The following is a 17,841-nucleotide window of genomic DNA, read 5'->3' on the forward strand; positions in this document are numbered from 1 at the left end:
CATATGAGAGATCTACAAGTAGATCTCCTAATTATTATTTTGTAACTGAAAGGCAATGGCAGGAGGTAGCCAATTTTTTAAAAAATTGTGAGGAATTTTAACCCTTTCTCATTTTTTCTATCAGAATACTCCCTGCCCAGGCTGCTATTTGCCTGGGGCGGGGGGGAAGTAGACCTGTGTCCATCCCGCAAAACAAAACAAAAATCTGGCTGAATAACACTTTCTCAGCCAGATTTTTGTTTTGTCTCTCCTCTCTTCTACAGCTCTCAAGAAACGGGTAGTCTCCTGAAATTGTAGTTCAGTAATAACTACAAAGGATCTTGTAGTTTGATTCTTAGAAGCTTATGGTAATTGTGGTGACTTGAACAGGATTTCCAGGGGTCAGAAATCAGGACTTAGCTTGCATATTTCCAGATTCTACAACCTGGAATACAGAATTTGGATTTTTGTGGACATAAGTACGTGCATGCGCATGCATACGCTATGTTGCCTTTCCCTCTGCGCGCTACGTTGCCTTTCCCTCTGCGCGCCAGCCTAGCATTCTGACATAGCTCACAAGGAATGCAAGCAGCAAAGGACTTTAAACAACCCATATGCTAATCATAGGGCAGGATTCCCAAAGGGCCCCAGGGAAAGGTGTACTCCCGGATTCCCAGCCTCATATTCCCAAGGGCTGTGCTATACCAGACATCTAATGGCAAAACAGGATCTTAGGAACAGGAGAGAGCATGTGTGGCCACCCTGGCCAGGAAGCTGACCTCTGACCCATTGGTGAACATGTTTGTGTGCGACTTCTCCCCACAGCCTCACCCTCTAGGCTTCTTCCGGTCCTGCAACCCCCAAGCCCTCCCCGCCCCTCCACACAAAGCAATCAGGAGGCGAAGCAAGCCTCCGGTGTCCACAGGAGAGAAGCAGCTCATTTCCAGAGTCATTATGGTCTGAAAAGGGTCCCATCAGGTATTCCGCCCGCTCAGCACATTTATTTCCCCAAACCACAGCAGGGATTTGTGATTTTCAGACTCAATATTAGAGCAAGTGCGGGACTGGCTCATTCCACCCGGCGGGAAGCATCCCCTGATAGTACAGGCTGATCCACAGCAGACAGATCCATGCCAGAAAGTGCCAAGAGGATGGGCAGAGTGGCTGCTGTATAGCCCTGGTTGGGACTTGGGCAGTGCCACTATGGGCACTGAGCGGCAAGTATGGGCTTCTTGGCGCTGAGAGACGTATTTCTTTTCCAGCTCATTGTGGATGAAATGCCGGAACCTCCGGCTGCATTCTGCACCCACTCAGGCACCTCCCGTCTGCTCTGGGCATCTTACGATTTCCCTGCTCCCAGCTTACAGGGTCGTCTGCTCCTCGTTCCCTTCACATTATGTGGTGGTCTACTCTACTTGGATAAGACGGTTGCCCGGTCTCAGAACTGGGCAGTACTTTTAGGGCCCAGAAAGCTCGTGTGCCTCTTCCCCGCAGGTCTTGGTAGGCTGTCACCCATCCCTCCAGAGCAGCTCAAGCCTTATTCTCTGCCAGAGAGAAACTTGAGCTGCAAACTCAGTCCTGGCATGAACTTGGGTAGCATCAATGCATTCAGTCCTCCCTCTGCTTTATGGAAGAGGAAGAAGAGCTCAGGGAAAGGCAGGGCAGTCTACTCACCACAGTGAAGTTCTCCGCAGAGCAATTCTCCCCACTGAAGCTGCAGTTCTTGAGCATGTCGTCCAGCTGGTGTCCAGTGCGGTTGACAATGTCAGCCATGTCTGGGTCAGGGTACAGAAGGTCTGAGGCCTTGTGTCCATCACGGTCTTTGGGCGGCAGTCCGGTCATGTTGGCCAGGTGGAAGATATCGGCATCGGTAAGCGCAGAGTGGCGGAAACGGTTGATGTTGCAGATGGTGACGGCCGGGAAGATCATCTTGTGAGCGGCCTCCTCGTCCAAGCTGGTGACGTGCGGGTGCTCCAGGTAGAAGAGCGCCGACCGGGCGGCCTGGTACAGGAAAAAGGCCAGCGAGGCCACAAAGGCAAGCGCCCAGAGGGCCTGCCGGACGCCCGGACGCCCCGAGCGGCAAACGTGACCGAGGCCGTGCAAGGTGCTGGCGCCCGCAAAGGCGGCCAGGTCCCGGTGGCGTGGCCGGCGGGGCTCCTCTAGCAAGCTCTCCTCGTCCCCTTCCTCTTTCGCCGCCTGCTTCTCATCCTCCTCTGCAAATTTGATTTTGCAGACAATCTCAATCGGCATCTGTGCCGAAGCACCAGGCAGCGCGCTGCCCCCCCAGCGAGGAGAGGCAGCGGGAGCCTGAGGTGCCCGGCACCGGCCGCTCGCCCCTGGCTGCTGCAGGACGCCCCTAAACCAGCAAGATCGCAGGAGGAGGAGGAGGAGGAGGAGGAGGAAGAGGCCGGGGGAGCCTGCTCCCACTCCGCCGCCGCTCTTGTCTCACGAGGGATCTCCTCCCGGCGCTTCGGCCGCCTTCTCTGCGCCAGCCCAGCTGCCCGAGCCGCCCGCCGCTGCCCCTGCCGCCCGCCCGGTGTGCCGCTCCTCCGCGCGCCCGGCTGAGACCCCGCCGGGGACCGGCCGCATTTAGGCACCGCGCGCTAATAAGATCCAGGGGGTGCTTAATAATTCAAGGCATGTCAACATTATTTCATCCTCAAATCAAAAGGGCGGGGGAGGAGGGAGCCGCGCTCGCGCCAGCCGCCCCTCCGCACTGGCGGGGGAGCCACTTGTTGCAAGCGCTCGCAAGCCGGCAAAGTCGGCCGGCGCCCAGCAAAGGAGACCCGCCCGCCTGCCCGCCCGCCTCTTCTCTGGCGGCGGCGGCTGCTCCGGGCTGCTGAGGCTCCTCCGAAAGGCTCGGCCACCCCACGCGCCTCAAGCCAGCCCCGCCGCCGGCGCGCCGGAGCCTCCCAAGCCCCACCTTCCCTCTCCGCGGGTCTTAAACGCCTCTTTGCGGGGGGGGGGGGCAGCGGGGGGGGGAAAAGTTGCGCGGGGAGCCGCCCGGCAGCGCTGCGCCCCGCGCACCTCGCCTGGCGCCGGGGGCCAATGGGCAGCCCCCCCCCCCCGCCGGCTCCAGGACCGCCTAATTGGAGCAGGAGCGGGCGGCGGGGGAGGGGGAGCCGGCGGGAGGCGCCCCCCCCCGCCTATCGACCCCACTCCCCGCGGCACAAGCGAGCGGCCAAAAGTGAAGGGCTTATCGACCGGCGGGAGGGAGCGCAGCTGCGGCGGCGGGGAGGCAGGCTACCGCGGCACTGCCCGCGCCCCGCCTGCGGCACGAGCCGCCCGGGGCTCGGCGGGCGGCGGCTGGGGGCTGGGGGCTGGGGGCTGGGGGCCAGGGCCGCCCCGCCCTCGGGCCACGCGGCGGCGGGAGTGGCCCCGGGACCCGCCGCGGGGAAGGAGGGCGGAAGCGCGCCGGCGGCGGCGGGGGCAGCCGGGCTGTGCCCAGCCGGGCGGGCCGGAGCGGGCGGCCGGGGGCCCCGCCGGAAAAGAGCCGCGTCCTGGGCAGCGGGAGCTGCTGGCGGGGGGCCCCGGTCCCGCCTGCCAAGGCCCCCCTCGACCCGGCGGAGGGGCCGCCTGGCCTTCGCCGCGCTCCGGCTGCCCGTGGGCCCCGGCCGCGGCCGCCCAACTCCACCGTCAGCCCCCGCGCAGAGCGCGCGGAATCCGGACGGACGGGGCCAACGGGCAGCCGGAGAGCGGCGAAGCCAAGGCGGCACCTTCCCCCCCCCCCCCCGGGCCTCCGGTGCGCCCGAAACCAGAAGGCCCGGGGCCAGCCCGCCCGGCCCCGCCGGCCTGCCGAAGCGACGCGGCGCTGGCCCCGAGGGAGCGGCTCGACCGGGCGCGGCGCCCGGCCCTCGGGATAGCCGGGGCCCGCAGGGGCAGGCCGACGGGGCTCGATGCCCGCCCGCCCCCCGGGGCACCGGCTGGAAGCGGTGGGAATCGGGGGCGGAAGAGGGACCTCCGGGCGCGCCAGCAGAGCCTGGCAGCCGAGCGCTTGCCGCGGGGGCAGGGGGGCGGGCAAAGGGGAGCCCGACGCGCCCCCGCAGCCCTCCCGGTCCGCACCGGGTCCCTTCCGCCCGCCGGCGGGAGCTCACCCCCCCCCTCCGCCCCGGCCGCCCTTCCCGCTGGCCAGGCGGCCTCCGCCCACGGCCCGCTCCCGGGAGGCAGCAGGGCGCCTTTGCGGGCTGCCCGAGAGAGGCGGGCGCTGTTCCGCGGGAGCGGCCGGCGGCGGGACGGGGCTCAAACCCGCGAAACGGGGCGCTGGGCCAGCCGGGGCGGAGGGGCCGCGGGAAGCTGAGCCTCGCTCGAGGCGCGCGCCTGCCTCTCCGAAGCGGCTCTTCGGCGCTCGCCAGCTCGCCCGCGGCTCTCAAGGCGGCCCCGACGCCAGATCATCCCAGACCCCGGTGGAATAAGGAACAGACCACACGGGCACGGCGCCGGGGGATCCCGTGGGGCTGGCGGGGGGGGGGGGAGGAAAACCGGGCGATCTAGCAGTCTTACAGTTCACTCTACATTCCTGTGCCAGTGGCAACACGGGGGGGGGGGACGTTCTCTCTATCTGGGCAGCGGGCAGGGGGGCAAGCAGCTGTAGGGCTCTACAGGAAGTACTGGGAGGCTGACTCACTGGGGACCAGCATCTGGACCAGCATCTAGACAGAACAGACTTCAGATGATACTCCAATTCTGCTGCTGCTTCACCCTCACAGGTTACTTTCTCCATGGTTGTCACCCAACAAAGCCTCAACTTGCTCTCCCCTCCCTTCCTCATGGACCCCCACCCCTCCATACCCACCAATGCATATTAGGTAACCTAGCATTCAATTTTTATTTATTTAGAGCTATAGCCCACCCAGTTCTCAAGCTGAACAACAGAAGGCATACAATAAATTTAGAATTCATCACACTAAGAGATCGTTCAAAGGGTTCTGTCCCCGGCAGACAGACACCTGGTGCTCAAAGGCCAGCCCAAACCGAAGATCATACAGTGCTTCTGAGAAGTGTGCAAGCCGAGATGCTGGCGAGCCTCCAGGGTGCAAAACAACACAGTTCAGCAGCCCACTAAGGAATGCCAATAACATACATTTTCGGCCCTCAAAATGAACCACAGTGACAATAACGGCCACGTGCTACTGATTTTAGAAGACCAGTTAAATGCAGTTGTATGTGTGTGTACAATGCAACACATGCAGATCGGTGTCTCTCATAGGCCTATGCGTGTCCAATACAACCTTACTCTGTCACTGGCTCCTAACCTTTGTCCAATTTCTCTGGCGCTGCCAGCCTCACCTTGTTTCAGAACACATATCACATCATCCATGCAGTACAGGAAGAAACTGCAACAAATGTCTGGATATTACACCACTGTTTTACAAGTTAATCTTATATATATACATGAGAGAGCCTTGCCCCCCCCCCATCCTTGAAATGTCTCCTCTTGCCACCTGTGTGCCCTGCCCTGCCACTCCAGACTGCAATCCCCAGAGACCTTCCTCACCTTGAGTTTCTGCACAGGGCACCACTGCAGCCATCTCTTCCTCCCGGAAAAGTGCCATGGCCCCCTCTTCACTCACGGACACTAGTTTTTTTTTTTAAATCTGTTTATCTTGAAGTCCCAGGGAGACCCCACACGTGACCCAAGAACCACAGTTGGGCTCTTCTTTAGGGTGGTGCAGCAGCCTCCCATGAGCCTTCCACTATACTGGTTCTTGTAGGTTATCCGGGCTGTGTAACCATGGTCTTGGAATTTTCTTTCCTGACTGTCCTTCAGTGTGACTACTCTGAAGATGCCTGCCATAGTTGCTGGCGAAACGTCAGGAAAGAAAATTCCAAGACCACGGTTACACAGCCCGGATAACCTACAAGAACCAATGAACTCTGACCGTGAAAGCCTTCGACAATATCTTCCACTATATCTCTGGCAGAGCAAAAGATCCCAAACATAACGGATTTTAGAAAGCACATAAACTCACACTCCTTTTCACTCAATGTATCAGAGCCCCAGCCTAGCTTGCCTTGCACAGCAATGACCCACCCCTTCAAAAGAGTGACCAATCCCAGACACAAACTTGGTTTAGCCCCACCCATTCCTAAGACCTCCAATCCCTGCTCTTTTCTGAGCTCCACTTATCCTAAACCAGGCAAAGTGAAAGTCTATTTAAAACTGCTTTTAGCATGAACAGAATAATGATGGACAGTGTTAGGTCCGCGTGGGAAGGATTCACGAGGTCGGAGACGGAGTTCAAACAGCAACCGCGTTTATTGAGAACAGGAACAGAACTGGTTAACACAATGAGCAAACCTTGTTTATATGCCCCCTTGACTGCCTGTGGCCACTCCCCCCTTGATCCGTGATAACCTCCTGGTGACCAATGGTACATGTTGGCTTAGAGCCAATGGGGTCCGTTTGCTTGACCAATAGGGTGAGCAGGGTTAGGATCCTTCGTGCAGAACTCAAGCTCCTAGGTCTCCCCTTGCTTACCCCCCAACTATATACATACACAACACCCCTCCCCCCTAAGTTCGAGCGACCCTCGCTGTGCACTGGGAGCACACAAAGTCCTGGAGGTAGCTCATCCGCGATCAATTCCGCTGGGAACAGCGCGGCCCTGGGATGCAGGATGTCGGGTGATCTGTCGCTGCAGGATCAGTCTCACCCTCGGTGGCTGAGTTGTGGTCCGCCGGGTTGCTGGAGGAGTCCGTCGCTGGCAGTGGCAACTGTTGCTCCGGTCGCTCCGGTTGTTCCGGCTCCCTGGTGACAGGAATTGGCAGCGGCGCTGGAACCGTGGCTGCTTCCGGCAAGTCGGCGGGGCAGCAGTGTAGCTGGTTGATGTGGCGCCGCAAAACGCCCCTCCGGGGTGGTGACTCGATAGGATACCGGACTGGTGGCGTCCTGGACCGTGGCTGGAATCCAGGCGGGGCCCGCTCCGTAGTTTCAGGCAAACATGGGGTTGTCCTGCTCAACGACCCTTGGTGTGGCGGTCAAGTCCTTGTGGCCCGGGTACTCAGGCGCCAGGTCGGGGTGCAACCAGTCGAGCAGAGTTTTCGGCCAGCGACCCATGAGGAGTTCCACAGGGCTCTTCCCTGTCACGGAGTTGAGCATAGTGTGCTGTGCTAGGAGGAAATCCACCAGCCCCCGGTCCCAGTCACAGAGGTCGATGCGCCGCAACGCATCCTTGGTAGTCTGGACCATCCATTCTGCCTGTCTGTTGGTGGCGGGGTGGAACAGGGCCAAGGTTGCATGGCGGATCAAGTTCTTGGCCAGGAACTCCTTGAACTCGGAAGACGTAAGTTGGGCCCCGTTGTCGGAGACCACGGTGTCCGGCAAGCCGTGGGTTGCGAAGACCTTGTGCAGCTCTCGGATGACCATACGTGAGGTCATGGAGCTGACATCGACAACCTCCAGCCATTTAGAGTAGGAGTCCACGATAATCAGAAAAGTCTTACCCTGGAAGGGCCCCCGAAGTCTATGTGGATGCGGGACCAGGGTGTGTGCGTGGACTCCCAGTGCTGGGTCGGGGTGCGTGGCATCTCTGGGCGCAACTCCTGGCAGGATCGGCAAAGGCTCACCCACTCCTCGACAGCAGCGTCGATGCCTGGCCACCACATGTAGCTCCTAGCCAGGGCCTTCATGCGCACAATTCCCGGGTGGCAGACGTGTAGAGCCTCCAGGACCCTTGTGCACAGCTTCGCCGGAACCACCACGCAGCTCCCCCAGAGCAGGCACCCCTTGTTGAGTGATAGCTCGTGTTGGCGTGTGGTGAACGGCTTGAATTCCCTGGCCGGCTTGGCCAGCCACCCCTTCCCCACCCAGTTGAGAACCCGGGCGAGGGTGCGATCCTTAGCCGTGTGCGCAGCAATGTCTGACACGTGGAGGGGGGCTTCAGGCAGCAGCTCCCCTGACCACAACCACGGTGGCTGATTTAATGCAACTGTTAACCCCGACGTTTGGGGATGGTGCAGCTGCTCTAGCTGTCCAGGTTCAACCTCTGCTTGGTGGGGACTCTACCCCACTCCTCTCTCTTCTGGAGCAAGAAGCCCTTCCGATCGTCACCACGACCGCCGCCTTGAAGCTCGAAGCCGACCAGGCACTTGCAGACCGAAAGAAGGCCGAGGAGCAGTTACGAGCGGCGGATTCGGCAGCGGCCAAGGCTCAGGCTGACAAGGAGCAGCAATTGGCCACTGATCGGGCGCGAGTGGCCGCGGACGTACGTATTAAAAACACTGTAGGATTTGGGTTCTCATTCGGATCCACATTTTCCCCAGCTTTTGCCCCGTCTCGCACCACACAACGCGCACGGCGCCTTGCGGAACGTCTGCCCGAATTGGACTACTCTGACGAGGAAGACCTGTATGGTGACGGATCTCACTGGGCTACTGATCTTCGGGTCAGTCAGTCCCGACGCACGGGGGGAGCTGGGGATGAAATGCACCTCTTGAGGGATCAAAATCGGGACTTGACTGATCATGTGGCCCGTCTGCAGGATCAAATGGAACAATTGCTTCACGAAAATGACCGTTTGCAACAAGCTCTAACTATTCCGGCCCAACCCGCGCCAGTCCAGCCGGCCCAACCAGCACCAGCCCAACCGGGCCAACCAGCGCCAGCCCAACCGGGCCAACCAGCGCCAGCCCAGCTGGGCCAACCAGCGCCCGCCCAGTCGGTGGTGCCGGCCCCTGGCGCTCCCGGTTTACCGGCTCCCAGGGCACCTGTGTTGCCGCCCCTGGAGCACCGTTTCCACCGCCTCCAGGGCAGCTGCCTGCCCCCCCGCCTATACAATGGAAGCAGCCTCGGTTGAGGGTGGCCTATGACAGCTCGGTCGAAACCCTACCCTGTTTCCTGCACCATGTGGACAGTTACATGAGGGAACAAGGGCAGTACTTCCCCACTGAAGACAGCCGTGTTCGATTCGTTGCCTCTCTGCTGACAGGGAAAGCGGCCGACTGGATGATCCTCCAGTTTGACACTCGGGCCCGATCCATTCGCTCTCTCAACAATTTCATGTTTGCCCTGCGGAGGCGGTTCGAGGATCCCTTCTTGGGAGAAAGGGCCAAAGCCGAACTCCTGCAACTCCGGCAAGGCTCTACTCCCATTCGAGAATTCGCAGATGAGTTCCAATGACTTGCCAGTAAAATTGTGGATTGGCCCGAAGCCACCCGAATATACTACTTCCGGGAAGCCCTACACCCTGACATTTTGAACTGGGCACCCCGACACCCTGGAAGATTGGATTTTACTGGCAGAAGAAGTGGAAAACCGTCGTCAGTTTATATCTTTGGTCTGACGCCGGACCAGAGAGGGGAGCAGTCGTCAGAAATCTCCTCCTAAAGTTGCAGCCCCCACCCCGCGGAGACCAGCGCAGCCCGGTTCCAGAGAGGAGCCTGTCTCGTTTGCGGCAACATGGGCCACTTTGCTGCTGCCTGTCAGCGCCATCCGGACCTCGCACCTTCTCCCCGACCAGGCGGACTGCTGCGGGGGCGACCTCAATGCAGAGGCACTGCGGCTACCTGCAGCACTGCTCTGGGACGACACGCGCCCTCTGCACTTCACGTCGGAGAAACTCCCAGTAACCCTACATCTACCGACCCATCTGGGTCTCGGATTACAAGTGCCCCATTGGGGGACAGTTCTCCTTCTTCGGATGAGGATCACACCTGGAATCCCCCGGCGCTCAATTTGGAATCCCCTCTCAATCTTTCAAAAAACGAGCAGGGTCTGCGGTGAGCGGAGTGACACCGCAGACCTCTGCAGTTTCTCCTGCGAAACCCAAGGCTCCTGTTATGGTGAGTGAAGTTGAAAATACTGTATATGTGGACGTGGTGTTACAACATTACAAAAGAGGCCCCCAAATACATGTCAAAGCACTCATAGACTCCGGCTGTGGGCGCTCCCTTATCAATGAGGCCACTTTCAATGCGCTCAGAGTCAAATCTGAGACACTGCCCGATCCCATCCAATTTGCTCAAATGGATGGCAGTAGCTTTCGGGGGGGGGCGTTGACCGTCGCACCCGTGGGGTGGCTATGGGTATTGGCACTCATTGGGAACAAATCGACTTTACCATAGCCCCTATCAGGTACGAAGTCATTTTGGGAATAAACTGGCTCAAGGGGCACAATGCTTCTATAAACTGGAAGGCTGATACTATTATGTTTTCTGATCCTAACTGCGCCCAACACTGCTGTTGTCCTTCCGACAGCCTCAGCGTTGGTCTCAGACACCCCCCCTTCTTCTTTACTACCCATTGACTATCAGGACTTTGCAGATGTTTTTGATGCTAAAGAATGCGATGCACTACCCTCCCACCGCAGAACGGACTGTGCCATCAAAGTGGAGGGGGATGGTAAACTTCCCAAGAGTAAAATCTACCCCATGAGCGCTGCTGAACGTACTGTATTGCGGGATTTTTTAGACAAAAATGTCGCTCGTGGATTCATACGGCCATCCTCTGCCCCTAACTCAGCCCCCGCTTTCTTTGTCTGCAAAAAAACGGGTGATTTGCACTTATGCATAGATTTTTGAAAACTCAACGCAGTTACTCAAACCAACGCCTACCCCATTCCGTTGATTTCGGACATCTTAGGGCAACTAAAGGAGGGGCACATTTTCACTAAACTGGACTTAGTTGAGGCTTATTATCGAGTCAGGATTCGTGACGGAGACAAACCCCTCACTGCCTTTTCCAGCTGTTTCGGTATGTTTGAGTTTCTTGTAATGCCGTTCGGATTACAGGGGGCCCCGGGGGTCTTCATGCAATTTATTAACGAAATCCTACATGACTTGTTATACCGAGGCATGGTTGTTTATCTGGACGATATCCTTATCTATTCCAAATCAATGGACGAGCATGTTGCTCTAATGAGGGAGGTGTTACAATGCCTCAGAGACAACCACCTCTATGCTAAAGCATCAAAATGCGAGTTCCACCGAGAACAATTGACATTCTTGGGTTACATTATATCGCACCAAGGTCTCCCCATGGACCCTGCAAAGGTACAGTCAGTAATCGATTGGGATCCACCCTCTACCCGCAAACAAGTGCAACAATTTCTAGGCTTTGCAAACTTTTATCGAGGGTTCATTCCCAATTTCGCTCAAGTAGCACTCCCAATCACTGATCTACTTAAGACTAAGGGAAAGGGGACTTCGGCCACATTACCCACAACAAAAATCCAATGGACTCCCCAGTGCCAGACCGCTTTCCAAACCCTTAAGCAACTGTTCACCTCTGAACCTGTGCTAAAGCATCCTGATCCTGAACACATGTTTATCGTACAAGTAGATGCTTCCGACGTAGGCATGGGAGGTGCTCTTTTGCAACAGGGTACAGATGGTTTGTTGCACCCCTGCGCTTATTTCTCAAAAAAATTCGCGCACTCACAACTGAACTGGCCCATTTGGGGAAAGGAGGCAGCTGCTGTCTACCATGCCCTCACTATTTGGAGGCAGTTCCTGGAAGGTTCCAAGGTCCCCTTTGAGGTCTGGACCGATCACAAAAACCTGGAGGCACTAACTGGGACCTGTAAATTGTCCGCGAAGCAACTACGCTGGGCTGACTTCTTCGCTCAATTCCGTTTCGTGCTCAAGCATGTCCCTGGAAAACAAAATGTACTGGCGGATGCCCTATCTCGCCTTCCCCAGTATCCTACCAAAGTGGACCGCCCCACTGAGTCGCTCTTCTCCCCTGCTCACAGGAGAGTACTCCCTACGCTAGCGGTCCAAACCAGGTGCCAGACCCAACTCCACTCCCGTTCTGAACCGGTCAACATGGACGCTTGTGTGTGTGGGGGGAACCACCACCCGGAACTCAAATCTGACTCCCTCGCCTGCTTCTTCCGCTCCTCCGGCACCGAGATGCCAGGACGAGCTGGTTGTTCGACCCCCCTCCTCGCTGTGAGGTACTGCCCTGTCTCTCTTTCTGTTCTGCCCGTAAAAGCGGCGGTTCAGGCTTTGCTGGAATATTGGTTCAGGCCTTGCTGAAGTATTTCTTGTGTAGGCCTCGGCTGGAATGTCCCGCTCGCTCTCCTCTCCCCGTTTCCCCCTCCCTCCTGACCTTGGCTTCCACAGGCTTCTGCTAACGAGCTCCTTTGATGTATGGTCTCTAGCCTAGTCTGGGTACTGTTATCATTTCATTCTCAAAACATGAAACTGACACCTGCAATGTAGTACTGTTTATAGTCTTGAACTTTTGTATTGGTAAACACTTGCAGCTCTGGCTGTGTAGGGGCCTAGCCATACCTGATGCTTCTTAATAAAGTTACCTGCTTCTGAGATGGTCGTCTGAGTGAGTGATTTTATGGGAATTGCCCAGGGTGGCTGGAAAGCCTTACACTCGCCTCTGGTCTCCTCTCCAACTCATCCTGACCATGTCCCGCTCACCTCTCAGGGTAAGATGGATCTGCCTGTCTCTTTCCTAGACTCTCTTCATTCCCACTGCCAGGCAGAACATTCTGCTCAAACACTTCCCACTTCTCTGCTGCAACGGGGTGATTATTGGTACAGAGACTCCAAACTGTATGTACCTAAGGGGTTGCAAAGGGAGGCCCTGCAGCTCGCTCATGGGGCCAAAACCGCAGGGCACTTTGGATTTTTGAAAACGCTTCACTTATTACGCAGGCAGTTTTGGTGGGCGGGCATGCTTGCTGACGTGGACTCGTTCATCTGCAGTTGCCCGATATGTGCCACTGTTAAATGGTCCCAAGGAAAACCCTCTGGTCTATTGCAGCCGTTAGAAACCCCCTCCAGACCTTGGGAGTTAATCGCTATGGATTTTATGACTGATCTCCCTCTCAGCGAGGGGAAAACTATTGTGGGTTATTACCGACCTGTTTTCAAAACAGGTGCATCTCGTCCCGTGCGCAGGTATCCCATCCGCCCCCAAACTGGCCCGCCTCTTCGTGTCACATGTCTCCCGACTACATTCCTTTCCGCGCAAGATTGTGAGCGACCGCAGAAGTAGCTACGTGGCAAAGTTTTGGAAAGCTTTCCTTAAACTGGTGGGGATGGAACAGGGTCTGTCTAGTGCTTTCCATCCTCAAACAGATGGGCAAACTGAACGTGTTAATGCTGTACTTGAATGTTATCTTCGTTGCTATGTCAATTACCACCAAGATGATTGGGTTGAATTGCTACCTTTTGCTGAGTATGCCTATAACAATGCTGTACACCAATCCACAGGTTTTAGCCCATTTCATGCTGTATATGACCAGGACTTCAGTCCCATTGGCCATGTTGATGTTTCGGGGGAGGGGGGTGGCGAAGACGTGACGACCTGGGTGCATGCAATTCAAACCACCTGGCCCTGGCTGGTAAAAAACTTTGAGCCGGCTAAACGTAAATACAAAGCTCAAGCTGACAAACACCGATCTCCCAGCCAGGACTTTAACGTGGGTGATTTAGTCTACCTGTCCACCAGGAATCTCCGATCCACCCGTCCGTGTGGAAAACTCAGTGCCAAATACGTGGGCCCCTACCCTATTTCTCGGATCATTAACCCTGTAACTGTGGAACTCTCCCTGCCAAAGACGCTAAGACGCATACACCCTGTTTTCCATGTAAGCCTCCTAAAACCACATGTTTCGTCCCCTGAGTGGCATTTCGATCCTCTTCCTGATCAACCAGTGATGGTGGGGGGGGGGGAGCATTTCGAAGTTGCTAAAATTCTGGACTTCTGGATTCGTCATGGCTCCCTCCAATATCTTGTTCACTGGAAACACTTCCCCCCTGCCTATGATGAATGGGTTCGCTCTTGTGACGTCTCCGCCCCTCGCCTGGTATGCGCCTTCCACACCGCCTACCCCCACAAGCCAACCCCCTGACAAGATGGGAGGGGGCCCTGAGGGGAGCAGAATGTCAGGCCTCCTCTCCTCTCTGTGTTTTGTCGTCTCGCAGATGTGTTGCTCAAGGATTGTTTATCTAACCGTTGCATTCCTCTCTAGCCTTTGATGCCCGTGGGAGCCTGGCACTGTTAGCCTAGGGGTTGCCTGGCACTGTTAGCCTAGGGGTTGCCTGGCACTGTTAGCCTAGGGGTTGCCATGGCAATCTGTACTATCTGATATGACCTGTATGACCACATATATTCTGCTGTATATCCTTCCCCCCCCCCATTCCTGCCTTTACGTCTACAAGCTCTGAATACCTGTACGTTTTCTAATAAAGTCAACCCTTTCTGGACTACCTGTCTGGACTACCTGTTGCTTTAAGGAGTACTATGGGACAAGTGCTTACACTGGCGGCCATAGATGAAGTCGTGGAACTTTCTGACACCGGCCACGATGGCGAGAGCCTCCCGGTTGATCTGCGCGTAGTTGTACTCTGCTGGAGTGAGTGTCCTGGAGTAAAAGGCGATCGGGGCTTCCCGACCGTCAGGCAAACGGTGCTGCTGGACCGTGCCGACACCGTATGGGGAAGCGTCACAGGTCAGCACCACCAGCAATTTCTCGTTGAAGTGGACAAGCAGGCTGGACGAGGAGAGGAGGCCCTTGGCGGCCTCAAAGGCTCGCTGTTGCGGCGTGTTCCACAACCATGGAGTAACTTGTCCAGTAGGCGGTGGAGGGGCTCGGAGACCAATGCCTTGTTGGGCAGGAAGGCGTGGTAGAAATTCAAAAGTCCTAAGAATGCCTGGAGTTCCTGCTTGCACTTGGGTGGAGGGGCGCTGTGGATCGCCTTGACTTTTGATGGGGTTGGGTGGATACTAGCAGCATCGATGAGGTAGCCCAGGAACTCCACCTGCGGTAGGCCCAGCTGGCATTTCACGCGCTTGACGGTGAGACCCGCAGACCTGAAACGACTGAGCACCTGGCGGACGTGGTCCAGGAGTTCCCCCTTGGAGGCAGCGGCGATCAGGACATCGTCGAAGTACGTAACGACGCCCAGCAGGCCCTTCAGGAGGTCTTCCATGATTTTTGGAAGATACCCAGGGCCATGCTGACCCCGAACTGCAGGCGGGTCACCCGGAATGTTCCCCGGTGCATGACGATGGTTTGCGCCTCTGCCGACTCTGCGTCCACCGGCATCTGTCGATATGCCTGGGCCAGATCCAGTTTGGCGAAGACCCAGCCCCCGGCGAGAGAAGCCAGAAGGTGGCTGACAACTGGTACTGGGTATGCGTGACTCTGAAGAGCCCGATTCAGAGTGCACTTGTAGTCCGCGCAGATGCGGACGTCCCCATTGGGCTTCAAGGGTGTCACAATCGGAGTCTCCCACTTTGCATTGGGCACTGGAACCAGGATGCCCTGGGCAATGAGTCGATCGAGCTCCGTGTTGATCTGGTCCTTGAGCGCGAAGGCGACGTGGCAGGGCTTCAGGCGGATGGGGGTGGCGGCGGGGTTGATGAGGAGGTGGACAGGCGGTCCCTTGTAGTGACCCAACAGTCCTCGCAAAACATCCTCGAACTTGGACCAGACGGAGTCGAGGGAAGCGAGGCCGATGCGGTGGAGGCCCGTGATTTTAAGTCCGAGGGCCTGGAACCACTCAAACCCCAGAAGGCTGGCGCGGGACCCCTCGACAACGACGAGGCGCAGGCGGCTGGTGAAGGACCCGTAGCGCACATTCACATGAGCAACACCCTTGACAAGAACATGGCGGCATTGGAAGTCCATGATGATCAGGCTGGAGGGCTCCAGCTTGGGCATTGGGGTATGCTTGGCCAGGTCCCAGAAAATGTCCACAGAAATGATGGAGAGGGCGGACCCAGAATCCACTTCCATTTCACAGGGTGTCCCCTCAATGAAAACGTTGGTTGAGAGCTTGTCCACACCGTGGACCTTGTGCAGGCCGAGGGTGTGGATGCAGCTGTGGTCGCAGCAGTCACGGCACAGGGACTTGGAGTCGTCATCGTCGGAGAGAGCGTGGACCGGTCGGGTGGCGCCATCTTTCTTCTCCGGGCAAGACGGCTTTCTCAATGAGCAGCAGACCTTGGCGATGTGGCTGGAGTGGCCATACACCCTGCAAAGGGCATCGCGGAATCAGCACGTGTGGCGGTCATGCGATTCACCGCAGCTGGCGCAGGCCCTCGATTCCGGGCCCTGTGGCTTGGGCGCCCTGGTGGACATTTTGTGGGCCTCATCACTGGAGTCGCTGTCGCGTCCAAAATGGACGGGGGGCGTCTCTTTCAGACCCCTGGCAGAGGAAGCTGTGGCACGGTCCCCAAGATGCTCGTCCACTCAGCCACAGTCGCCTCCTCGACAGCCAACACCAGCGCACCTCCTTTTTTCCTTTCATGCGGCAGCGCACCTTCGCGTCCCGGAGGCCAAACATGAACCGTTCCCGGAGCATCTCGTCGAGGGCTGAAAATGCGCAGGACCTCGCGATCTGGTGGAGAGCGGCGAGGAACTCGGCAGCGGTCTCCCCAGGCTGCTGATCACGGAGGTGGAAATCGTGGCGGCAAACCAACACCATGGGCTGCGGGGTGAAATGGCCGCCCAGCGCCGTCATGATGGCGTCGAAGCTGGTCCCCTCGAGCTTAGCGGGGGCCACAAGGGTCTGGACCAGCTGGAAAGTCCGGGGCCTGCAGACGCTAAGGAAAACTGCCCGCTTTTGTACAGCGTTCGTGAATTTGTTCGCCACCATGAAGAAGGAGACGTGGGAAGCGTAGCTCTCCCAGTCGCCAGGGTTGGAGATGTCGAACGCTTCCAACAACCTGGTGGTGGCCATAAGTGCGGTGTGGTCGTCTCTCCCGAGAATCCAAGTGAATCAGAAATAGGGCCAGGCTGCCTACCGGAAACAGCGAGGTCGCGGAGCGAGGCGGTAGCTGAGGGACAACCGGCGTGTGATTCAGCAATGCGGACCGGGCTGCCTACCGGTCACTGTGAAACGGCGGGTCGGGAGTGATTCAGCAGGTCAGTCGGGTCACTCCCCAATCTTCATCGCCACTGTTAAGTCCGCTTGAGAAGGATTCATGAGGTCAGAGACGGAGTTCAAACAGCAACCGCGTTTATTGAGAACAGGAACAGAACTGGTTAACACAACAAGCAAACCATGTTTATATGCCCCCTTGGCTGCCTGTGGCCACTCCCCCCTTGATCCATGATAGGGGGCATAACCTCCTGGTGACCAATGGTACATGTTGGCTTAGAGCCAATGGGGTGTGTTTGTTTGACCAATAGGGTGAGCAGGGTTTAGGATCCTTCGTGCAGAACTCAAGCTCCTAGGTCTTAATTATTTATTTAATTTTGATTTGTAAGCCATCTTTCCAACCAAGCAAGGGTCCCCAGGCAGCAAACAATAAAAACATTAAAATAAGATTAAAACACATATAACTATATAAAAACAGTTAAAACAAAACACACAAACTGGAGAACGGGTCAATGAGAATCAGTGAGGGAACACCAGAGAAAACAAAAAAACTTTACCTGCTGATGGAAGACCATGACAGAAGGAGACAGATGAAGCTCACTGAGGAGGGAATTTTGGTGCCATGACTGAGAAGGCCCCTTCCTGGGTTGCCACCCATATAGCCTCAGACGGTGGAGCAACTGAAGCAGGAGCTTCAGTGATTACTGTAGTGGTCAAGTAGATTCAAATGACCCACAGTTGTTAAGATATGCAGGCACACAATGCTATATAGGGTCCATAACAGCACCATTAATTGGGCTCGGAAGCAAACTGGAAGCTAGGGTAGACTGGAGAAGACTGGAGTGATATGATTCCTATGACCCACTCCAGTCAGAATTCTGGCCACAGCATTCTGCATCAATTGTAGCTTTGAGACATTCTGCAAGGGCCGTCTCACATACAGTATGTTGCAGTAGTCTAATTTAGATGTTACCAGGGCATGCACCACCATGGCAAGATGTTTTTATTGATCATTCGATTTCTGTGGGAGATAGAGGCTTTAATTCCTGTTTTTTCCTTTGCAACCAAAGG

General features: G+C 56.8%; 1 protein-coding gene across 1 annotated transcript in view; it reads right to left on the reverse strand.

Annotated features, from left to right (window-relative positions):
- The window catches only part of ASIC4 (acid sensing ion channel subunit family member 4), a 98,086-nt gene extending 95,727 nt beyond the window's left edge, over window positions 1-2,359 (reverse strand). Inside the window, exon 1 of the mRNA XM_056851696.1 lies at window positions 1,654-2,359. Coding sequence (XP_056707674.1) covers window positions 1,654-2,229 — 576 coding nt within the window. The 5' untranslated portion in view covers window positions 2,230-2,359. The remainder of the gene's footprint in view (window positions 1-1,653) is intronic.
- Between the last annotated feature and the right edge of the window lie 15,482 nt (window positions 2,360-17,841).

The sequence above is a fragment of the Euleptes europaea genome, chromosome 6, assembly GCF_029931775.1.
Source record: "Euleptes europaea isolate rEulEur1 chromosome 6, rEulEur1.hap1, whole genome shotgun sequence".
Classification (NCBI taxonomy): domain Eukaryota; kingdom Metazoa; phylum Chordata; class Lepidosauria; order Squamata; family Sphaerodactylidae; genus Euleptes; species Euleptes europaea.